Here is a 24,418-nt window from a genome sequence, read left to right on the forward strand (position 1 = left end):
GGAGAATTCAAATTCCAAATGATCAAACCTCTACTCATGAAAATAATACAAGAAAAGCGCATGGCAAATCATTTTTACGCCCAGTAGACGTGAATCAAATCCTTACCTGGTTGTATCCTGCTGCAGCCGTGGTGTGTTTAATCTGGTTTTCAGCTGCAGCCAGGAGCAATTCTGGGTTGACACCACTGGAATTGCACAGGATAATGATAGTCTGGCCCTCCTGATGTATGCATGTGTTCTGCATATGTTTACATAGGTGGCCAGCAACTCTTGATTGATTTTCTTTCATCTATGTGAAGGGCAGCGCCTGTGGGAAATCCTCATTTCTGAGCTGCACCATAAATAGGACTGTACACCACAGGCAGCCCACATCCTCCGGCCGTTCTCTCCCGGTTAATAGAGTGACTCAAGTGAAATCAATAGGTCCGATCTCCAGCAAAAGCCAGTAGCTGAAGCCCCGGGGGCTTCCAGGGAACTACCCCAGCTAAAGACCTTGCCTGGTGAGGTGGGTGAATGGAAGGTGCAGGAGCTGAGTGTAAGTGCTCAAAAAAACTGTCTCAGGGATAAAAGCGTTGATAAAATACACCTAGGCAGAGTGGTCCATGGCACTTACATTTCAAGGAGCTGCAAAATGTAGCCATTTAGTAGGAAACGTGAAAACAAAGCCAGAGAGTTGGGGGTTTTTTTTGTTTTAAAAAAAAAAAAAAGGATCTATGCTTTGCTCTTGGATGTTATAAATAGGCACTGCCTCAGAGAGCGTTAGGGAGAGATTTCACACGAGATCCACTTCTCGGCATCAGCACCTCCCCGAGCAGCCCCTGAACCCAGGGTTGCAGTGATTTTGGTGAGCTTTGGAGCGACTCCAGTGCACGGGGGGCCAGGCTGGGCGAGCCTGGGGACCGGCAGAGCGGCCGCGACGGAGAAAAAGGAGCCGGTGCGAGGACTGGAGCTGCCCTGGCGTACAGCAGAGCGGGCTTTTCGAAGGGTGGGGAAAGTAAATGCCGCTTATTTGGCTAAATAGACAAAGCGCTTGGCTCCCTGGAAGGAGGACGGTTCGTGGCAGTGCAGCTGCCCTGTTGCAGCGCGCCCGATGGCGTGAGGCGGGGAGAAGGCGCAGGGCTGGGTCTCAACTCCTCCCGGGGCTGCAGCGGGGAGGCTGCTTCCTCGGCTACTTGAAATCAGCGCTTCTCCGCTGTCTTACATCTCCTTTCCTGTGATAGTCTGAGCCTGCTGGCATCTAGTCTGCATGTATTTACATAAAATACATGTATTTGCATAATACGCTATACACACGCGGTCAGTTTTTTTTCCCCCTGCAACCCACCCCCAGCAACTGGTGCTTTCATCTCGTGCCCAGCTGGGGCTCATTTCTCACCTCTCTCTGTCCGTTGACCATTTGTCCGTGGAATGCGGTCGTTCTGCACGTGGGTTCCCGTTCTTCCCAGTGGGTTCCCATTCTTCCCAGCAGATTCCCGTCATAGGTCCATGGCCGACCCGTGTCGCTTCTGCTCGCCTGGCGTGCACAGAGCAACGCGGCTCTGTGCCCGAGTTTGTTAGGGATGCCAGTACGGTGATGCCCCTTCTCAACAAAGGTCGCTGGAGGGAATGGAAGCGCCCGGAGGCGCGTGTGGGCGCACGGGGTGGGCGGTGGGGACGGGGCACGTGCCTTGCGTGTTTATAGTGCTGGGCAAGAAGAGGCGGAGACGTGGTGAGGGGCACGGAGGGGTTGCGGAGGTTAGAGGGGGCTGTGATGGGCGCACCTGCCTGCAGACCCAGCTCTTGCTGGGAGAAATCCAAGCGAGGAGGGATGCCGGGGCTGCAGGCAGCACCGGGGCAAGAGCAATGGCAGCAACTGCATACGGGATTGCAGGACCTCCCTAGCTTGGGTGTGAGCGGCTGTGGGGCCTCTCTGCCCCATGGAGCTGCTGCCCTGGGCGTGAGGAGCCCTCGAACTCTCCACGGGGCTTTCTTTGACCCTCCCTTTCTCCTTGCTCGGGGCTCACAGGCCACCTCAGGAGGCTCCTGCCCCGCCACACAGACAGGCATCAAACAACTTACATGTTGCTTCGCAGCTACCAAAAATAGTAATTTGTATTAATGTGCAAAAACTCCGACTCCGACCCCAACCACGGCTCTTCTATGCTGACTTTACAGCGTAATTCAGCTGTTCTCGGTGTAAATTGGATGGGGCTACGCCAGTTTTATAAGAACTGCTGCTCTGCCAGTCCCAATTTATGCTGCATGAGCTGAGGGGTAAGGCTGTTGTGACCCAGCAGTGCCATCGCCCTGACGAGCCATCCGCCCGTCCAGGATGGGGTCCTCTCCCTGCTCCTAATCTCCCCTAGGACCATTTCTGCTGCCAGAGCTGCCGTGAGGGCTGAGGGTGACATGTCCTGCCTTTGTGTTTCCCAAGCTGACGACTGCCGCTTGCTGGGCAAGCTCCCCAGGGTGAAGTGCTTGCGGAATGGACGGCGAGAAGGTAAGAGCTGCCTGCCCACGACCCAGGTGGGAAACCCAGATTTTGGGAGGTGGGGGAGTAATGGAACAGGGTGGGGATCTCAGTGGAGTGACTGACAAGGGAGGTCAGCAGAGCCTGTGGACGGGGGACCCTGATAAAAGGAGATGTGATAAAGGGGTGGAATTTTAAATGGATCTCCCCTCTCTCACTGAAAAAGATGGGACTGTTAAGATATCCAGTGAGGCTCAGCTGTAGCTTATTAGCCAGAAAATTAGAACAGGCAAAACAAAGCCCCGGGTCTTATTTTTGAAGATGTTTGCTCTAATGAAAGAGGGGAGATCTGCTCCTGCTGCTTCTGTGGGATTTATATTATATTTGAAAGATTAAGAAGGGCTATATGGAGGATGAATGTATGTCCTACTGGGCTGCTGCTGAGAACCTTTTGAGACATTTTCCAGCTCCCCATAGTCTGAAGAGGTGTTTTCAAGTCCTGCTTTGCAATATTAGGAAAACAAAAAACAAAGAAGTTTTTTCATGCTGAAAACCAAAGGTATGAGTCCAGGCGTTTGTCAGGTTGGGGAGATTGAGGAACGGAGAGGGTTTGTCTGTGGAGTCTTTCTGCAGGTCTCAGCTCTGCAGGTCAGGGTGGCATCACCCCTCCATGGGTGTAAGAGACATACCTGCTTTGGCAGGAGGGTAGGGGAGGTCTCCATAGACCCGCACCTCCTTCTCACCTTTCTCTCCTGTGTTACGGGGGTACATATGTGCTCACCCCCAGTGCTGGATGGACCTGTAGGTATTGCTGCTCTATAAAGCAGTCAGGACTCGGGAACCCAGCCTGGAGAGCTTACCTCACTTAATACGTCACTGAAGCTGCACCACTCAGGACCTGCCAGGATTTGGGGAAGGCTGGGGAGGGAACAGCACTCTGTGCCTACCCACAAGATCTTAGAAGTTGCAAAGAGATATACAGGGACAACCCGCATTGCGGGAAGTGACCTCGGCAAATGCTGGGTTGCTCCAGGCTTTGTTCTGTCCCTCTCCCTCCTGCTCAGAGGCTGTTCCTTGACCCCTTTCCTCTAGGGAATTTTAATATGAAAGTCAGTAACCTCCTTCTGCATGGACCTGTTGTGTGGCTGCTCCCTGAAGCCCTTCTATCTTTATCTGCCCCTCTCTGCCCTCATATTACTCGCTGTTTCTGCTTCACCAAGAAGCTCTGCTCCCCTTGAGCAACCTGCGTGTCCTCTTGTTTGCCCACAGACCATCTCCTTTCTCATGTTGCCGTTCACTTGAGCATTGGCCGCAGGCAGGAGGAGTGTTGGAAAGCTGGTTGATTCCTGTATAAATAGGAACAGAGCATCTTTAAGGGCGGTGATCTTGCCAAAGAGTCTAGTGTGAAATCCATGCGTGCAGCTGTTTACCATGAGCTCCCTCTTTGTTAATTTTTCTCTCCCACAAACGCACGCAGCAATCCATCTCCAGCTCCAAAGGACTCTAAATTTGCCGTCAGGGCCCTGATGAGCCAAGAGGGCTCTTAGCACCTTGAGAGCTGACCCTCTTTCCTTGTTGGAAAATGTGTTCCCATTGAGCTGCAGGTCAGCAGTGCCCCCAGAGTGGGAGAGAGATTTGGGGGTTGCTGGGACATGGAAAGGAACGCAGCAGGGAAAAGAACAGCAGTCTAAGAAAAGCCTAATTCTGGCATGAGGTGATCCGACTCTCGACTATCCTGACCCATTCCTCACTGACTTACATCTGTGTTAGATTTATTACCTGCAGGGGGTTATGAAAGCATTTTGAGTTGTGTTTTGCCCCAGAAGGTGACAGCAGAAATAATTGCACAAATTAGGGATTGTCGTAAATGTCGTCAATCATTAATCTTGGTGAAGCCATTTATTTACTTTGGTGACCTCGGGAAACAGTTGGCATGCCTTGCAGCACCAGGAAGGAAGCAATGAACCCGAGCCATGTTTTATGTGAATGGGATTTAGGTGGGTCAAAACCCAGGAGATGCGTGAGTGCAGGAGACCATGCTGGAGGAGCCCGGGGACGTTGCCCAGCCATCTGGGTGGCAGCTGACGTGGTGTGTCCCTCAACAGGTCTGATTCGGTCCAGAATCCGAGGGGCAGATGTGGCACAAGCAGGAGTCCTGACCTTCCTCGACAGTCACTGCGAGGTGAATAAGGACTGGCTGCTCCCTCTGCTGCAGAGGATCAAAGAGGTGAGTGCTCCTGAGAGACCAGGGCCACCTTCAGGGGATACATCACTGATGTCCACCTCCTCTTCCCTCTCAATGGGCATGACCACCCAGCTGTAACCAGCTGTGTGCAAGCATCCATGTAAGAAAGTGATGAGCTTTTGGGGTGCAAAGTGGCCTTTGCTGGTCTTCCTTCACCCAGCAGCAGGCTTGTCTCCATGACTGGGAGAGCGTGTGGATGGGTGAGACAAGGTGCCTCCCGGGGCAGTGGTGCTCTACCCGGCAAGCACAGGTTGAGTGGTGAAAGGGGAATACGTGGGCAGTGCTCCTGTGGAGTTTTTAATTAGGCTCATGTAAAATGCTCAGTGCTGATGATGTAAGGGAGTGACGGCTCCTTGAATAAGAAGGGCCGAATTTAATTTCATGCAAATTAAGCGCTAATAAATTGATTTAATAGGATTTAAATTCTGCTGATTTCGGAGCAGACAATGACATTCGCTTTTCCCTGGCGGCGACTCTCTCGCCAGACGTGTGCACGGAGGCTCCCGGCACCTTGTTGCTTGTCGGAGGGAGCTCTGTGCTGGTGACCTGCTGGCACAGTGCAGGGGACGAAGCCTTCAGCTCCGGCATGGACGCGTGGTTCTTTCCCTTCGCCGTGCCTCGTTCCTCCACCCTTGCCTCACTGCTGGCTCCTGATTAGAAAACTGCTTTAACTCCTGATTAAAAAACTACTCCTCGGTAGTTTAAGACTACTGAAATACATTGAAATAAGGATAGCTGAGGAGCAAGGGGAAGCCGAGGCAGTGGGCTATGGAGAAACCCGCTCAACTGGTGTTCACGGTGCCCCTCGTCAACAGCATCCCGCTTTTCACGCCTCCATATGCGATGGCTGGGCTATGCGTCCCCGGTGTGCAGCGATGGGGCGGGGGGAACTGGGGCACAGCACCAGGCCAGGTCCCTCCGTGGTGGGTGAGGGCAGCCAGTGCTGCTGGCGCTCGTAGCACAGCCAGCGCTGGAGAGGTCCCAATCTCGGTTTGCAGGCTGGACCACAGTGCTGCTGATAAATGGTAATATAATGGAAATGGCTTTTTCATATTATTGATTGCAGCTCCGGTGGAATTACGAGAACGTGTGCTATGATACCTCACTCGAGCTTCGTAGCTGGCCTGCCCCAGGCTTTTGATGTGTTTTGGCAGGAGAAGGGCAGCAGTGGCAGCAGGAAAGGGGCAGGCAGAGCTGCTTTCTTGCGTAGCTCCGGGACTGTTCAGCACGCCTGGGGTAGGTGGATGTGGATGCCACGTGTGGCATCGCCGTAGGAGTTCCACTGCGTCGTGGTCTGGATATAGCATCAAATGCGTGCGTCACCTCCATGGACTTCTTTTTATTCGCTCTTATGGGTTAAATCTTCTTCCGGCTGGACGTAAGGCAGTCTGTAAGCTCGCGCTGCTGCTTGTGCTGCCCTTCCCAGAGTCTTGCAGCCCAGGCAGCACGGGCGACTTACCGCGAAGAGTGTAACTTGAGGGTCTCGCAAAGCAAGTGGCGTCCCGCTCGCTTGCTTTTTAACTGCTCGCAAAAGCTGCAGGGTAAGGGCAGAGAGCCCCCGGTTTCCTTTTTCCCAGGCCCACCGTACCCATCCTGTCCATCAGGGTTAAAATATTGATCAGTGAAGTGTATGAAATGTTACTGCTGCCACCTTCAGGCTGTGCTAAAGAGCCAGCTTCCCCGTCTGACCGCTGCCGTGAGGATTAGCCGCCTAGAAAAAGCCTTTTCTCGCTGTGTTGCTCCTGGGATCAGTCTGCTTTGAGCTCATGTGATTTAACTTTCAAGCAAAGGAGCGGTGAGCGCCTCGAAGCACACCCGGCGCTTTCGCCACCACCAGCCACCCTGCACGTCGCTTTGCTTCTCTTTTCTCAGCCGGAGCAGCTATTCCTGCAGCTTTCCGTGGTGGGAAGCGCCAGAGCCGGTGTCTGCCACCGTGCACCCGCAGGAAGGTGCCCCTCCAGCCCCCCGCATCCCGCTTCCCCTGCAGCCGACAGCATCCCCCCGCAGCCCAGCGCTCCCTCTTGGATGCGGGCAGCACGTGCCCAGCGTATGAATTTGGAAACAAGCAGGACTAGAAAGTCTAAGAGCGAGTAAAGGGGAGTGGGGGGAAGAGAGGGGGTCCGTGAGGGTCTCGGACCTGTGCCTGGGAGGGTGCATGTCCCAGGGAGGGGCAGTGACAGCGGGTGTTTTACACCAGCACGTTTGCAAGCGTGTGACTATGAGCGCGTGGGCACGGGCTCTTGTTTTTACTTACGGAACAAATATCTCTAGAGCCATTAATGGTGCATTTAAACTGAGTAACTTTTCTAAAAATGTAATTATCCAGCCCAAGGTATTTTTACAGTATGACTCAACGAGCTCGCCCCAAAGCTGGATTTGCAAATGGCATTGGGATGAACCAGTGGATGGTGACCCCCCACTTCCAACTCAAGCACACACCCCCCCTCCCCCAAGTCTGATGGTCTCTGGGAGCAGGGGGGAGGCAGGTGAGGGGCATCCTGGCCTTCTCACCTTGCATAACGCTGCGTGGGGCCAGAGGAGCAACCATGGCTCTTTCTGTTAACCTTTACAAGGTCATGATGTAGAGGTTGGGAGACAAGCTGGAGTCAAGGTCTTTTTCCGAGGTTGAAATGTATCTGTTGTCTTCAGGATAATTTTCAGAGTTTTTTCCTGTTGATTTAGTTCCATAATTTGGTTTGAGAAGTGTATTGGAGAAACGCGTTCACAGGTTTTTGAGAATTTCATGTGAAAGAGGATTGAAGATTTCAGTGTTTTTAATATTAACATGTCCTGGCATGGAAGGGTATCAAAAAAACAGAAAGGTGAAGCTGTCTATAATAGAATCTGGTGCTGAACCCAAAATAAATCATAGCAACAGCTCTGTGCTCTTGAGCATGCCGTGCTTTTCTTTTGAGGGTCAGAGAGACCTTCATGAAAGCTGAGTAAATATAAATGCTCCCAGGACATGACAGGGAAAGTGAGGCAGGGAGAAGGCTGCACTGCTGAAGGCTAGCATTTTGCAGTAATGCACTCAGCCAAGATGTAAAGGGGATTTTCTTGCAAGAAGTTGTGCGGTGCGATGAGTAGGAGTGGAATTGAAATTGGGGATGAGTGTCAGGTAGTTAGAAGTGCTCACCAGTAAGATGCTTGAGGGGCAGGTTTTAAATGACTAGTTATGATTCTTTCCCTGCAGCGTTCTGCACACAAAGCGGGTGCTTTGCTTAAAACCTTTCCCCTACCCTCAGGCAACTTAAGGATGCTTGGGTATGCTGAGCTGTGGCAGCTTGGGCTGCACTGTGCAGCAGCTACGATGGGCTTGAAAGGTTCATTGCGCTTGGACGTGACTTGAGTTTCCCCCGGTGGTAGGTAGGTACAGCAGACCTTGCCTTTTCAGTGGGATGTTTGACTCGAAGAAAGTCACGTTAAGAAACCTGACTTGATGTTGTTATGGAAATACCAAGTATTTGTCATGCTCATTTGGAAAACCTGAGCTCTAGTCCGGCTCTCTGCTCATGGCCTTGGGTTGCTTCTTCCTACAGCTGTGTTTAAATACTTCTTTGTTAGGACTAATTTCTAAAACAAAGTCTTCTCCCAGCAAGAGAGCAAGCCCTGTGTGCTCAGATGCTTTCCTTTGCATGGCTGTGAAAAACAATTTGATCTGGAAGGGTAAAAGCTTGAAGTTTGAGCTATAATTGGAGTTTGGATTTTTGAAAAGAAAAAGGGAGATAAGAGACCAGTCAAAGCTGTCAGAGTCTCTTCCTCCTGTAGGTATTTTTGTTCATAACTGTTTGTATAATCTCTTTGCCCATAACAAGATGTTAATTAAATCACCACCAACTATTGAAAATAATTCAGATTTTTTTTTTTAACCCTTTCACACCTTTGGCAAAACTCTAACTGTGTCCCCATAGTTTGTACATTTAAAAAATACCTGTATTTAAGCTGCTTGACTGTCTGTGTTTTTCCTGTGTCGTTTCAACTGCCTGTTCGTCGCCTGGCTTCTGAAATCCAGTAGAAAGTATTTAAGGCAGGTGAAAGGGGAACACACCCCTGAATTTGCAAAAGGCAGGCGGAGCTTTGCATCCAGCCGAGCTGGGTGCCGGGTATGCGCACAGCCTGCGGAGGCAGAGACCACGGGCGAAGCCAAAGCCGGTGCGAGGTGCCAGCTCAGCGGCCCAGCAGCACGCAGCGTCTTTCCCAGCAGAGACAGCGCCAGCCTTCCCAGCCTCTCTTGCCGGCGTGCCCCTGGCTCCCGGCAACACTCTGCTGCTTGGCGCTGCTGCCATTAATTCCTTGGTTGAGCTGATGTGATGGCTGAGGTGGAAGCGGCGGTGGTGGGCGCTTGTCCCTGGCAAACCTGGATGACACCAAGATTTCCAGCCACCTGGTGTCTCCGGGTGTTTAGGGCACCCCTTGACCAGTCTGAGCGGCGTGATCTGAAGTCATGAGTCGTTTCGCTTCTGCTTTCCAGGATTCCACCCGAGTGGTCAGCCCCGTTATCGACATCATCAACTTGGACACTTTTGCGTATGTGGCGGCTTCCTCGGACCTCAGAGGAGGTAAGTCCAAGCCCTGTGGGCATCCATTCTGTGGTGTGGACACGTGCTGGCCCGAGGAGCTGGTGGCTCTGCACCACACCGCTGGCTCCTGCTATCTTGCAGAAAGCACATTAGCACCGTTCCGTGCTCCCCGCTGGCTGTTTTCAGGCAACGTTAGAGACAGCTGAGCATGGCGTGAGGAATGGCGTTTGCTACAGCGAGTAAGGCGGTCAAGCAGGAAAGAAGGGTCATGTCGAAGCCACCCTTGGCAGCACTGAAAGCCGGGCTGCCGACCAGAGGAGATGGGGGATGTCTAGGCAACAAATGGAGGATGCGACTGTAGCACTTATTAGTATGCCTGTGCTATTTGTAGCACGCAATATCCATCGGAGCGTGTATCTCTGTGCACAAGGGGACAAAGTGAGGTTTCAGCAGCAGTTTTAATTCTGACTTTTCCTGCCTTTAGAGTGCTTGACTTTGCAATTGCAATGCAATATGTTGTTTCTTGTTCACATGCAGTAGTAAAATATGTTAGTCACTGGACTCTTCTCCCAAGAGTTGCATCTCCATGGCCTAAGTCATTTGGAAGTGGAGAAAATACTCCACCAAACACAGCTTCTGCAGCCTGTATTGCCTCCTAATCCATGCCAATTTGTAATTTTCCCATGGTACTTCTCTGCTTTGGTTTTAGGTTTTGACTGGAGTCTGCATTTCAAATGGGAGCAGCTTTCCCCAGAGCAGAAAGCCAAACGACTTGATCCCACCGAACCAATTAAGTAAGTCAAGAGGGGGAAGGAGGCACCTGAGGAACATGGGGAAGGAGGCACCTGAGGAACGTGGGGCAGGGCAGGCATCTCATCTGACCTCATGGGTGTCACCCATAACAGTGGGATATTCCTTCCAGGACATCTCTGAACTTCTAATACCTATAGCGAGATCCTGGCTAGCTTGGGTTTTGCAGTACGGCTTTACATCCCAACACCAAAGCCTGAGGGTGCTACAAAGGTAGAATGGGTATATTTATGGTGAGTTGTGTTTTGGTAGTGCTAAGGAGGCTGAATATGGTTAGGGAAAAAGCGTAGTGCTCTAGATTTCTGCTTCTTTCAGCTCAGCTATCGCTTAAAAATAAGGCAGTGTCCTCAGCCCACTTGATAAAAACGTGCTGTCAAGTCCGGCCTTTCCAGATCAGCGCTGCTCTTCTGGACCTTGCTGAAGGCTCCTCAGAAATTCAGAATGTGCAGGAGAGATAGCGAAACTGAACGGGAGAGATGCCATCTGTCCTCATGCCGTGGGATGGAGGGAGTCCTTCATTCTGCTGAAGATCTCTCCTGGCAGCAAGCCTAGTGCTGGTGTCTGCATCCCCGGCCATGAAGCACTGGGGTGGGCGGCATGGAGGAGACCCAGCGCTGGGGGAAGCTCAGGGCCTCAGAAAGCTCGCAGCGGGGCAAAGCACTGCTTCTCCTTAGGAGGCTGTTGTTAACAGGAGCTCTCGCTGGCTTCCCAAAGGCTCGCCTTGCATTCCTGGTTGTCCTGCCATGTAGGGCGCTGTGGAGAGTAGCCTGGCACAGCAGCCACCCCAGCTCCTCCCAAGCCTCCGCTAAGGCATCCACACTGTTTGCAACTGAATGGTGACGGCACTTGTGCCAGCAAATGGCAAGTCTTCTCCAGCTATCTTCTGGGTCTGCCCTCCCCTCCTCCATGGACCTTCTCTGTACAGTTTTCTTAGCTAATCCAAAGAATGAAAAATAACCCTGTTTTGAAATAAAGATCACACAGTTAGTGATGGCTTTTAAAAAGCCCTTCTGAATTGGCTCTGCCTTCCCCTCCCCAGTGGAATGGTGCTCTTAATAGGCTGGCTCCAGGCAAAAAGCCCATCTGAGTGAATAACCCCCTGAGCGCTAAGTGCATTTTTGATGCTGAAGCCTACAATCAGGACTGTGAACTTCGTGCTTGTAGGAGTTGTGCTGACGGGTGCATTAGCCAGTCATTAAGTGCCAGGCAATTTATGATTGACAGCAAAATACAAAGGCAGCTGAAAGAAAGGCTCAGATGCTTTTTGAGGTGTGTTGCCTTTGTTTGGTGAGAAGGAGATACATAGGTAATGTCCTGATGATGGAGGAGGAGGAGGCAAAGGGAAGGGCTGCTCCTGTGCATCCAGGTGCTGCAGCAGTGTTTGAGAGCGTGTCCCTTCTTCCCTTCCCCATCCTGCAGGACTCCCATCATTGCCGGGGGGCTGTTTGTGATCGACAAAGCCTGGTTCAACCACCTGGGGAAGTACGACAGTGCCATGGACATCTGGGGTGGGGAGAACTTCGGTGAGTCACTCTTCTTCCTCCTATGCCGTGCTGTGTTGGCTTCTCTTCCTGAGTCATGCCAGATGGATACAAGGTCATTCTGGACTTTGCTTTGAATGCTCTGTGTGGTTTCCCTCACTTACATTCCTAAGTTACGGTCTCAGGTGAGTAAGGGATCCAACAGCCATGAATGATGGGAAGTGAGCAAACCTGGGACTCCCTGCCTTCCACACTGCTTTGATTTTCTGTGGGTAAATACCCTAAACCACAGAGTTTTCAGCTTTGGTGTCACCGACAGATGAGAGGACACCACATGCACCCTCCTATTCCTTCCTGATCTTCTTTTCTCATTAATAAAGCAAAGATGTGTCTTATTCCATGGTCTAATGACAGCATTTCGAAGCTATGAACTGAGGCATCAGTGCCTCCCTGAATTTGCAGAGTGCCTGAAACAGTAGCTCCATCAGCATACTGCAAGCAGGTGACAAAGTAACATGGCTGCTTATCCTTTCTGTATCACTAGGTAGCTGAGCGCTGCCAGGCTCTCCTTTACGCTATCATTTTTCCTGCACAAGAGAAAAAAAAAAAGGTTAAGAGCTGACCTAAATTCAGTCACCTCTGCCCGTTATCATGGGGCAAGATGGGCATTAAGAGATCTCCTGCATGCAAACTTAAGAGGACACATGAAAGAGATACCAGCCTGTCCCTTGTCCCCCATGTCAAGCGGAGCTGGGTCGGGCTGGGCTGTTCTCTCTTTGAAGCCATAGCGATGCTGCAGATCAGAGCAAGAGACTGTATCTGTGAAAGAAGGGGGAAGCATTCAATGTCAGGGAGACAGATCAGAACCTGGCTTTAATAGCCCACACCTCTGGAGAGTATGGCTAGCAAGGAAGGACCTTGTGTCTTAACACATACAGCGATGCTGTCAGTCATCCAAGGGAACAGACGCTGCCGCCTTGCAGTAACCCGTCCTCTGCCTGGCACTGTTGTTTCCTTCACACGTCTTTTTCCTCTAGCGTATTTTATTTATTTATATCTCGCTCTGCAGTAGGATCTCGCTCCTTCGTGCTTTCTCTCTGTGGGTGGGTGTCTTGTCACTGGACTGACCCCAAAGCATCTGCTCCTCTGAGTGGGGTGGCTCTGAGGAAACCCAGGAGGGGAGCGGCAGCCAGGGAGAGGAAGGAGAGGGACTGCTGCGCCGTGCCTGACCCGCTGTCCGTCTGCTCGGCACTCGTCTCCGACAGCAGCCGGCCCGAGCTGCACCTGGGAGCTGAGCAGTGGCGGAGCAGCCTGCCCTGCGGGGGAGCTCCATCCCAGCAGCTCGTCCGACGCCGCGCAACGGCCGGCGTTGCGCTCCTTTCGCGTGGTTGCGGCCCATCCTATGGAGCGCGATGCCCCGGGAGGCCGGGCCCGACTGTGCCACGGGGCGTAAGGCTGCCTCCCGGCATTGGCGTGGCGGGGGGAAGCCAGGCAGGGTAACGCTGCGACAAAAAAGTGCGGGTCTGCGTAGCAGCAGGGCAGATCCCCTCTTGCCCGTCGCCCTGAGCGCGGAAGCGTGCCCGGCTCAAAGCCGCGTCTCCTGCAGGCGCAGCAGTCGAGGGCAACGTGTCCCACCTCCGCTTTGCATGCAGGCGAGGGCAGCTGTGACCCTGCTGGCCCCGATCACCTCTGGGCAGGTGACGGGGAGCGGGAGCCGACCGAGCGGCCGCTCATTTTGGACACTTGCAGTGAACTGTGCTTTTTCTGGGAGCTTAAGTCCTGAGGGGATGCAGGACTCTGGTCCTGGGGAGCATCGCTGCTGCCTTCAGTGTTATTGCCTGGGCGGCTAGAGGGGGCTGGAGACTTCGGGCAAAACAGAAGCAAGTGTGTTTGGGTTAGGAGGATGACGTTGTAGGTGTTTTACTACTTAAATTTACTTAATATTCTGCAGGTGAATTGATGAGTAATGGCAGAAGGACTTGCAGGCCAGCAAGAAGCGCTGACGGTATTTTGCCAAGCTAAGACCAAGCCCAGTGCACCCCAAAGCGTGCTGCTCGCGTCTCTCCTGGGGGCCACCCGCACTGGAGACATCTCTCGAGGGTCAGGTGAAGCACGCTGTTGGTTCCTGCTCCCTTGGCTCCTCTGAGCTGGCCCCGTGCCATGCCTTCGCTGGTGCCTCAGTTTACCTCTTCCCGAGGCGTTTTAGCTCTCGGCTGCTTCTCTGGAGACCTTGTTTGTGAGCTGCCACAGGTGGCTCCGTGGCTCATCCCTACCTGCCAAAACCTCTGCTTTAATTGCTTCTGCTGGGACCGGAGCAGGGTCTGCAGGGTGCAACGTGCCTGAAGCAGAGAGCTTGGACTCCTTGCCATCTCCTGCCTCTCCAGCACTGTGTTCTGACTCCAGTTCGCCGTGCACAGAGATCACCTCAGCCCACCTCTTCATTAGGCTTTAAATTAAGAGCGGGCGAGGACTGAATGGTGCAAGTCTTTCCCTTGCAGCACTTCAGGGAGCTTGCTCTTCTCCCAGGCTGAGCAGAAGGACCAGAGGAGGGGAAGGCACGATGCAGCAGCCACGCTGTGGTTCACAGCTGCTTGGCTGATTACCCCCTTTTATCAGGCGCCCTTCTGATGTACACAGCCGCGCCGGCGGTGCGGCCGGCGCTGTGACACACAGGCAAATGGCAGCAACAGCCACGTGCGAGGGGAACCGAGCGCAGCAGCTTTGAGCGGCCGCGTCCTGCCGTAATCTCATTTCCCTGCAGCTGGGATTAAGGTTGCTCCCAATATAGCACCAGGACATGGCACAAGGGCACATTTTATTGGCCTGTTAATACCCAGCTCTGGGGAAAGTGGTGAGGCTCCAGCTGCTGTTGCAGCACTTGCCTGTAAATACAGCAGTGAAGAGAAGGGGAGGGAATTTCTGGAAAGAAATACTCCTCCTTCCTGTGCTTTCCCACCCCAGCCTTTGCTGGCCCTTGCTGCCAGGGCCAGCTTTTGGGGATGGGCTCAAGCCTTGAATTTTGGACCCAGGCATCAAGGCAAGAGGGCTTTGTGGCTGTGCCAGCCTCCCGCTTCCATCGGCTCAGGTTCAGGCGGGCGTGCTGGGAGCGGGGACGAGAGCGACCTGAATCTGACTCCCACCGCTGCAGCAACCTGCACCTCATGGCTGAGCTGAGGAGGCTTTGGAGGTCCAGGCTCCAATTCTCCTTTGCTCCCTGAAGATGTGAGTTGTTTTTGGAGGGATGGCAGCTTTGTGGGCCGGCAGTGCCTGCTGCTGGAGGAGGAGGAGTTCTGTCCACGCTGCCCAAATGGCCTTCTAGCCACAGGTGCTTGTCTTGCCAGCATCTGATCTGGAGACAAGTCATCCTTGTGCTGGTGTATGTGAGGGGACAGCCAGGAGCACAAGCTGGCAAAGACAATGGGTGTCTGTCTGACTTCTGTAATTAAATGCAGGGGCAAGAGGGGGAGTAAAAAGGAGTTTGTAACTTTGGAGTAGATACATGCTACATATAGCTCTATGCTGTCAACAGATGATGAAATAGGTTGCAAAGAACTGCAGAAGCCTTTTCTTCTTAATTTATTTTCTTTTCCATGCTGGTTCTGTCTAAGCATGACTGTCTGACACTATAGCTGCAGATTCATAGCTTCACAAGCATTGGGACCAGATGGACCCGTTAGATCAGCCGTTCCGCTCCCCCGTCCTAACTTGCCAGGTAGGCTTTCATCCAGCTCCCTGCCAAGAGCCCCATAACTTCTGGTGTTAATTGGGCCACGGGCTCATTTTCCTTGAGAAGGGCCCTGTGGACCAGCCAGAGGGTGGCTTGGGGCAACTGGGGGACATTTTCTGTACTGACAGCTTATCCAGATTCTTGGTATAATCCTTCCTACCACTGACCTTTGCTTGTGTGAAGGTATGTGCCTTGTTGGACCACAGTGTTGGCACTCATGGCCAGGAATACGTGCTGGGCAGGGTAAGCTCCCATCCATTTTGGGACCGGTGATGGATGCACAGCTCTCGTTTACTTTGCAGAATCAATGGTGGATTCGTAAAGATAATGACCGTTGTAGTCATTAATAAACAGAATTCATGGCCTCTCCTGGTGAACCTGACAGCCCTTTGGAGGGAAGTGACTCAGTGCCAAAACTGGCAAGACAATTCTGCGATGTAAGCAGGGCTGCATGAAAAGGGACGTACTTACCATCTCGCTCTTGCCATTGTGATAGCACCTGCTGTGCTATAGGCAGGTTTCAAGTGCACCGACTTCAAATAGATCGCAAGAAGCTTTGAAATGCGCTTTTAAGGCAGTTGTGCTTAGGAAGGCCCCTCTGGTAATTGATTTACCCCAGTTTAATGTGGCAGCGGATGAAGGGAGAGGTAACACCAGGATCCAGCCTTCTATAGGACAGAAAGGTGCTGAAGCTGCTTCTCTTGTAGAAATCTCTTTCCGTGTGTGGATGTGTGGAGGGAGCCTGGAAATCATCCCCTGTAGCCGCGTTGGACACGTCTTCCGGAAGAAACATCCATATGTCTTTCCAGAGGGAAATGCCAATACTTATATTAAGTAAGTGTTTTGTGCTTGCTTTGTTTTTTGTGAAATAGAGTAAGGTGCTGCCTTGTGGGGAGGGGGGAGCAGAGAAGAGAGGGAGGAAAGTTTGTCTGGAAAACTTTGAAATATCCCTGTGCAGCAATCTCCTGAGCTGAAGAAAATGCAAGTCAGTACGATTCTGCCTTAGGATTTCTACAGTGTCAAGAATAGGACACTTATATGGTACCTTCCATCAGCACACAAATTGCTATCCCTGAGCACTATCTACCTTAACAGCAAATGGATTAGACCCTAAGGTCATCAGAACACATTTGTAATGACCTGAAATCAGGCTGCCAGCCATGCCTGTCAGTACCCAGTGACCTTAGCTGAGGGCTGAGCCTGGTTCAGCTGAACCGGAAAATTTGGTTCCAGATGCCTCTCTGAGAGGGGAGCCGAGCAGCGTGCCGGAGCCGGTGGCTTCGCCTCTGGGCTGTCTCGCGAGCAGAGGCAGCAATGGGCTGCACCTCGCTGGCAGGGACACAGAAGGAACTGCCAGGGCATCCCAGCTGAAGGGGACCTGTCCCCACATACAGGAACATAGACTGATTTGGGTACTGAAACAGCTGGCTGAAATGGGCTAAGATGCTGGGAACGGCAGGCAAGGAGGGGGCAGTCCAGAAGTGGGAATCAGCATGGGAAAGATGATGGGAGCAGCTAGTGAAGTCAGGAAGGATTTCCTCTTTTTTTAGAGCATGAGGCTGAAGATTGTCCATTAAGCAAATGACAGAGAAAAACACCGGGGCCACTTATACTTAACGCAGGGTCGTTTCTCAGCTAAACTGCATCTGGGTGTGTTTACACACCAGGCATTCCTTTTACCGTGGGTTTGCCAGTGTTACAAAGAGCCGACAGTGTTTGTGAAGACCCAGCTGCCTGCAGCGGGGCTACCACTGATCCGGGCTCTCTGCAGCTTCCCCACGCTTTGCGTGAGACAGCGAACTGGGGGAGTGCAAATTACACCTCTCGGTTATACCTAATAGGTGACTTCCAGCCACGCAGTGTGTGGGGCAGGAAGGGGACCTTGTCGCCTTGCTTCAAAAAGACAGCAGTGAGGGGCACAGGGCATTGCTGGCATCAAGGAGGAGGGCACAAATTTGAGAGTCATTCAAGTCACTCTTGCATTTAGTAGTGAAATAAGACTCTTGCAGAAGAGGCTGGGATGTGGCAAAATCTCCACTGTCAGAGTTGCTGCAAACCTGAGCGAAAAGGCGGCATCTGCGTTGCATCACCTGCAGGAGGAGCAAGGGGAGCTTGAATGGGTACAGCTCTTCTGGCTGCACCCCAGGCACCAGCCCACAGGGACTTTGGGGAGGTCTGAGTCAACGCCTAGGTGAGAGCCTCGGCATTTATCCCCGTGTTTCTTATAAACCCCAATGAGATCAGGAAGCCAAGGTTAAAAAAAAAATGAACTTTGTGGAAGGTTAGATACAGCTGGAGACACTGTGACTTCGGCATCTCTTGAGCAAGAGCACTTAGATTATTGCAGTGGCCTTAGAGAGAGAGGAATAAGCACCATGAATCAGCAAGGGACTGAAAAGCGGCCTGCAGAAACCTTTCTGTAGGCATTAGGAGCTCAGATTTTATTAACCTTATGGTACCTATCAGCCTTAAACTTCATGTTGAGAGGCTGAGAGGAGAAGCAGCTCCTGGAAACCTGATGCCATGTGGTACATCTGTTTAAACAGAGATGTTAGCAAAATATATCTCCACCTTTCTGCCAGATATTGATCTTTTTTTCCACACAGGCTCTTCCAGACAGCTCAGGCTCCAGTGTTGTGCTGGGTTCACGTGCAGACTATGTCCTGTTCTGGCCTTGCGGGACTCTGCTGGATCAGAGCCCGCCCCGTGGCACCCACAGCCCAGTGGTGTGGTAGCAATTGCTTGGAGGCGCTGACCTGCCTTGAAGCAGGAGCTTGGAGGACTCCCCTGACCTAGGCAGGGATGGGCAGATAGGCATGGAGCAACAAATGAGAGTTAGAGCCATCTGAAGTCAACAGAAGATTTCCTGACTTTCATAAACCTTCTACAGACACGTGGGTGATGTGGAAGACTGACATTTATGGTACAGCACTGTGGCCAGGGTGGTTTCTCTTTAAGTTTTGAATGCTGAGATTTGCCTCAGTGAAATCCAGGACTGCAAAGCAGAAGAGTCCATACAGGATTGACGCAAAGGACATATTTGCCTTCAATCTTTGGCAATTTTTGCATCACTTTTTCATCTCAGCCACTAAATAAAACCCCAGGCACGCCTGCCTGAGAGATGATGCTTAAGAGAAGCTTCAGTTCTGAGTCTGGTGGATGCAAAGCATCCGACTGAGTTTGAAATGGTAAATTCTTCACCCAAGCTTTGGCCTGTTGTGTTTGGTCCCTGGAGTAACTGGGGAGGAGGAGTAGCGAGGGGTGGGCTGGCTCAACAGTGGTTTGGGTGAAGCCAAAGACCAAATTGAAGATGGGAGGAGAGCGGGGCAGATCAGTCGACACATTTTAGAAAATGCCACCTTGGAGGCTTCCTTGGTTTCACCTGTCTTTCATTGCCTCCTTCAGAAACACCAAGCGCACTGCAGAGGTGTGGATGGATGAATTCAAGCAGTACTACTACGCAGCTCGTCCCGCAGCCCAAGGGAGGCCTTACGGAAAGTAAGTGCCTTTCTCTGCTGCCTGCGCCCTGCCTGCGCCCTGCCTGCGCCCTGCCTGCGCCCTGCCTGCTGCAGTGGGCGTTCACGGTGACGTCGCCCTGCTGTGGAAACCCGCCTGCGCTGTTTCTGTAGTAACGCTCAATTAAATGCTAATGGTAGGCAGATGCTACGAGCACAGCAATGAACATGTAAAGAGCTAGTCTATATGCTGTGCTAGTTTATCCCAGCGAGTGAACCGAATCGAGGTGGGGGAAAACCCCCTCTGCCGAGGTCCTGCCCTGGGCATTAGGTACAAGTACTTCTGGTCCCAGAGCGGAGTTTGGTGGGGACAGCCCAGAGGTCTCGCAGGCAGCCGAGGGGCAGGAAAATCACCAAATTTGGGGCCCACTAAGGGTTTATAGGAAAGGAGCAAGTGCTTTGTATGCGGGGACTTTGCCATTCACTCTGTGAACAGTTAGAAATGCCTCCCTGTCAGGAGGACTGTAAATATTTGTGTTAATTTCTCATTTTCATATGCTCTTCCTTGCCTTAGAAAGTTTCCTTTGGACCACAGAGGGTTCCAAAACCAAACCCTAATTCCTTCTGGCTGCTCTTCAATCTCCAGGCTAAATAAATTGAAATCCTGGTGATTGACCTATTTCCACTGAATTCATATCTTCTTCCGATCCGTCAACACCTAATGAACATAACAGCTCTGTCCTGCTAAATATACGAGGGTGTAGAGAATATAGCCTATGCGAAGGGGAAGGTACTGGAGGCTTTCTGCTGCTCCGTAAATGCCAGCTCATAATGGCTCCACAGGTAGAGGCTGGCCCGGGGGGAGCTGGAGTTTGGAAAATGTCACTATACAGCATGATCCCTCAGCAGAAATTTTGTCCTGGTTAATGAAAGAAAGTAGTATTTCACTATGTGATTAACTTCTGCTGACTTAAAGGCATGTTTAGGTGCTCTTGGAAATCAAGGCCTTCTGTAGTCCTGTAAACGAAGAGTAACTTATAATAGCGATATTAATTTCCTAGTACATTAATATATTAAATAAATACTTATTGCATGTAGTAGATAGCACACATTTTTTACTAACCATTTTTAAATGACTGTACTTTTCCATGAACCTTTTTGTCCACCAAACTGCAGGCTTGTTAAAATGGCAATATGTCAATACGCCATTTTACCAAGTGAGTCCTCCAAAGAGACTGAGATCAAAACGACTGCCCAAGCTCATGCAGAAGATAGCAGAAAATAGAGCTGCTGATGCTCTTGTGTTTGCTGTCTGTGCATATCTGTTGGGTTTCTCTCAGCCTTCATGATTTCCATTGTATCTCTATGATATTTTCTTCCCACAGCATCCAGAGCAGAGTGGAGCTGCGGAAGAGGTTGAAATGCCACAGCTTCAAGTGGTACCTGGAAAACGTTTATCCTGAACTTCGGTATGGATGTGTGATCTCCGCCTGTCCCTAGCAGGCCAGCAGGATGCCCCATCCCTCCTGCCCCACAGAGCTTTCCTCTGCTGCCTTTCCCTGTGTGGCATTGCACAGCAGCATTCCCAGGGAATGCCAGGGCTCTGTGGTGGTTTGTTATAAAGTTCCTCACCCCTGTAAGCTGAAGGCTGACCTTCAGCCTGCTCACAGTCTATTCCTTGCTCCTCTGTTTGCCTTGTGCAGTGTTATTTATATTTTCCTCTTAGAAAGTCCGGCTATCCATCTCTGAGTGCTGCTTCTGCAGTGTCCCTGTCCACGTACTGCTCTCAGTGGTTCAGTGTTGTAATAGATCTTGCCACTCTCGTTTTCTGAAGGTGAAATGGTGTGACTGCGTCCTCCTTACCCCACCGCGCCTCCCTTTGAGTACTGCATGTGTCTGGGAGACCAGGGATGTTGTTTTTATGTTGTTCCCACAGGATTCCCAAGGAATCACTCTATCAGACTGGAATGATCAGGCAAAGGCAGAGCTGCCTGGAGTCGCACAAGTCTGAAGTCCAGGAGTTCCCTGTCCTGAGCTTAAATCCTTGCATCAGCAGCAAAGGCACAGCAGCAACGGCACAGGTAAGATGTGTTGCCTATCTCCATGACGCCAGCTGGAGAGAAGGCTCTGGGGCAGGTCCAAGGTGATTTCCTAAGTTTGCTAAAGCTCTGTTGGAGGATTGCTTGTTCTGCCAGCCCTTTTCCTAAGGTAGCATGTAGTTAAACTCTGGTAAGTCCTCCTTAGCTCAGTGGAGGGCCCTGGGCAGCAGCAGGGACTGGTGCAGGAGCCACAGTAGAAGGTGGACCAGTTATCTTGGTGCTAGCCCAGGCTCAGCACTTTCTGCTGCTTAGGAAATGCCACATACCATTTGTCTACAGAGATCAGAGAAAGACAAAAATAACTATCATTTCCTCTCATCTTTCAGGCTTATTTCTTTCAAAATGCACTGAACCTTAATGGTATTTATAACTTCATAGTCTGCATTCTGTCAGTATTAGATTGGCCATTAAACTAGTGAATTAAACTACACTAAGTAACATTAAACTAGAGAATTTAATGAGGAGGATCTCATTTTTTTCAATTTCACTGAGACAAGAAAAAGATGTATGAATCAGTGTTCTCAAAAGCGTATTCTTTGAAATGTTAGACCCAAGAGCAGGCACAGGTGCTTTGCAGCAGAGTCGCTGGAGCAAGACCCTGAAGACACAGCTTCAAAACCTGCCTTTGCCTCAGGCTCCCTTTGTGATTTTGGGCATGTCAGGAAGTTCTCTCACTGTTCCCATCTATAAAACAGGGAGGATAACAATCACTCACTACTTTGGGGTGCCGTGAAATAACTTAATAGGTAATGGTGTGCTTGCTTCCACTTGACTGTACGTCCTTAAGCCTCACGGTTACACATTCAAACCAGGTAGCTATGCATATAAAAGGCCCAGCCTGGAGATGCTGCTGAAAATGTCCCTAGTTTGTATGTGCAGATGAGGCATGTCACTATGTGTATCTCTTTTGCCTACAGTTGCATGTCTGCCTTTAGTCAGGAAAATACTATCTGCTTCACACTCTGGTAAAATCAACGATGACTACTTGAATTTTAGTCAGTTCAGAAAATAAAGTGAATATAACTGCACGTAGCGCATAGTTACAGTTCTTATGGTTTAACTGGTTTCCAGGTTTTAGAATGCTTGTTCTTTCTTCCACTGCTACATGGACTTTTTACACAAACAGAAAGAGAAGCTGGTAAGAGCAGATCATCATGTTTTGCCGGGTCAACTCTGCTGAAGGAAAAAAAAAAATTTTAGTAACAATTGCAACTTTCAATGAATTGCATGTTTTTAAAAACATCTGGGAAAACCAGAATGGAAAATGCTGCTGCAAGCTAGTGTTTCAAAATGAAATTACATTGGTCTTTCTGAAATATCAATTTGATGTGATATTTTAAAATGAGAAATGTCATGCCAACAAGTTGGATTGCTTCATTCCCATCAAACACATTCTCTTTTGACATTTCTGTGGAGTAAATTTGTGGAATTTTTCATGTCACAAACTTTTCATCTTCCCATTCTGATTCTGCAGCAGTCTGCAATAGGTCAACGCTTCCCACTGGATGTCAACTCTGTTTCTTGTGCGCATCCAGGACTAACTCTGCAGGGGAACAGAAAAATGCACTACAAACAGATTGATGAATAGCTACACTCAATACACAGACAGGAATAGAGAAAAACCTTATCCTTTTATGCTCCTCTGTCTTTGTAGGCTAGTTCTCTGTAACTTGTATCCATGGAGAATGTTTCAGATGAAAGCAGGATATTTAAATTTTCATTGTGAATAGAAACTTACATTTTAATTACACAATTGTTACAAGACCACCTGAACTTGTGGATGACATGGGGGTTATAGTCACCAGGCTGTGTAGGATAGATTATGCAGCAGTCCTGAATGCTACTTAGTTTTGTATTTGGTATACCGGAATAGAACAATAATCTTCACTTTTAACATACTGAAGTCACAGCTTGTTTACCCTAAGCTTCATTATTTGAAAAATAGGCTTAGCTAAATCAAAGCTGTGCTTTCTTGGCATTCAATAAGTAATATGGAAATATCCAGATCCTTTATTATCAGTGTTTGTAGCATTAATTTGGTGGTTTGATTGCCCCTCTGTAGCTGTCTCCCTACTAGGCTCCCCAAGCCCTTTACCAACATTGCATGCATGAACTCCTGGGACCAGGTGTGAGAAGATCTGAGCTGTCATACATCACCATGGTTTGAGGAGAGAGGAACAGGAGCTGTCAGATGGCAATCAATTGCTCTTTATTTTAGTTTTTTTCTATCAGTAGTGGAGGGGAAGGATATTGTGAGCCAATCCATATTTTGGGTAAATTGAGAAGAGTATTCACTGTGGTGAAATCAGATTTACACCCCTAGCAGATCTCGCAAACCTTCCCTGGTGGTGTCTGGTGTTAGTCCTGAATTACTAAAAGGGACACTGAGGCACAAGAAGACAGCTCATCTTTGTGCAGGAGCGTTCTTGTCTTCTCATCCCTGGGATCCACTTGGCCCTTCTCTCTCCAAAAGGTCTGGTAACAGTCAGGGCAGGCTCTCTGCCCTGGGGTAGCTCTCATAAAATCATAGGATCATTTAGGTTGGAAAAGACCCTTAAGATCATCAAGTCCAACCATTAAACTAGCACTGCCAAGTCCACCACTAAACCATGTCCATAACATGTCTTTTAAATACCTCCAGGGATGGTGACTCAACCACTTCCCTGGGCAGCCTGTTCCAATGCTTGACTACCCTCTTAGTGAAGAAATTTTTCCTAATATCCAACCTAAACCTCCCCTGGTGCAACTTGAGGCCATTTCCTCTTGTCCTGTCACTAGTTACTTGGGAGAAGAGACCAACACCCACCTCACTACAACCTCCTTTCAGGTAGTTGTAGAGAGCGATAAGGTCTCCCCTCAGCATCCTCTTCTCCAGGCTCCTCAGCCACTCCCCATAAGACTCGTTCTCCAGACCCCTCACCAGCTTCGTTGCCCTTCTCTGGACACGCTTGAGCACCTCAATGTCCTTCCTGTAGTGAGGGGCCCAAAACTGAACACAGGATTCAAGGTGCAGCCTCACCAGTGCTGAGTACAGGGGCACGATCACTTCCCTACTCCTGCTGGCCACACAATTTCCGATACAGGCCAGGATGCTGTTGGCCTTCTTGGCCACTTGGGCACCTCAGGGGCCTGCTCTTGAGATAGTGGCTGGCAGAGATCTTTATGCAATGCTGCCCATCCCCAGGGCTCTGCCTGTGCTCCTGCCCACTGGAGCCTTGGTGCTCTATGTCTTCTTGTGTCTCATTTGCTAAATGAACTGTTTGATTTAGTTTTTCACAAAAGAAATGCATCTGAGGGAAAATAATTGTTCATAATTTTATGCTGGTCTATTTGATGAAGATGTGAGTGATTGGTTTTCTTTTCAACCTAAGTGTCAGCTGATGTTAGTGCATACATCTTTGGAATAGACATCTGACTCTGGGATTTATTTAACAAACCATTAATCACTAGCAGTTCCGTGAAACCTGACATACTTCAGATAAAAGAGCAAAACATGCTTTGGCCTGCATACTCATACATAAACAGTAGCCGCAAGAGGAGTGTAAAGTCAGTCATCTCCTAGACAAGTGAGGAAGCAGTAGGAAGGTTGCAGCATCCATTTCCCTGGCCTGCACCCCAAAATATCTGGGCCT

At 50.4% G+C, this 24,418-nt stretch overlaps 1 protein-coding gene across 1 annotated transcript in view; it reads left to right on the forward strand.

Annotated features, from left to right (window-relative positions):
* GALNT14 (polypeptide N-acetylgalactosaminyltransferase 14) overlaps positions 1-24,418 on the forward strand; it is a gene marked incomplete at both ends in the record, with an annotated part of 95,500 nt that overhangs the window by 65,977 nt on the left and 5,105 nt on the right. The window contains 9 exons of the mRNA XM_081997852.1: positions 2,414-2,479; positions 4,555-4,676; positions 9,166-9,253; positions 9,924-10,008; positions 11,444-11,547; positions 15,940-16,066; positions 18,638-18,730; positions 20,073-20,156; positions 20,624-20,768. Of these exons, the coding sequence (XP_081853978.1) occupies positions 2,414-2,479; positions 4,555-4,676; positions 9,166-9,253; positions 9,924-10,008; positions 11,444-11,547; positions 15,940-16,066; positions 18,638-18,730; positions 20,073-20,156; positions 20,624-20,768 (914 nt within the window). The remainder of the gene's footprint in view (positions 1-2,413; positions 2,480-4,554; positions 4,677-9,165; positions 9,254-9,923; positions 10,009-11,443; positions 11,548-15,939; positions 16,067-18,637; positions 18,731-20,072; positions 20,157-20,623; positions 20,769-24,418) is intronic.

The sequence above is a fragment of the Phaethon aethereus genome (assembly GCF_964289735.1).
Source record: "Phaethon aethereus genome assembly, chromosome: 3".
In the NCBI taxonomy this organism is placed as follows: domain Eukaryota; kingdom Metazoa; phylum Chordata; class Aves; order Phaethontiformes; family Phaethontidae; genus Phaethon; species Phaethon aethereus.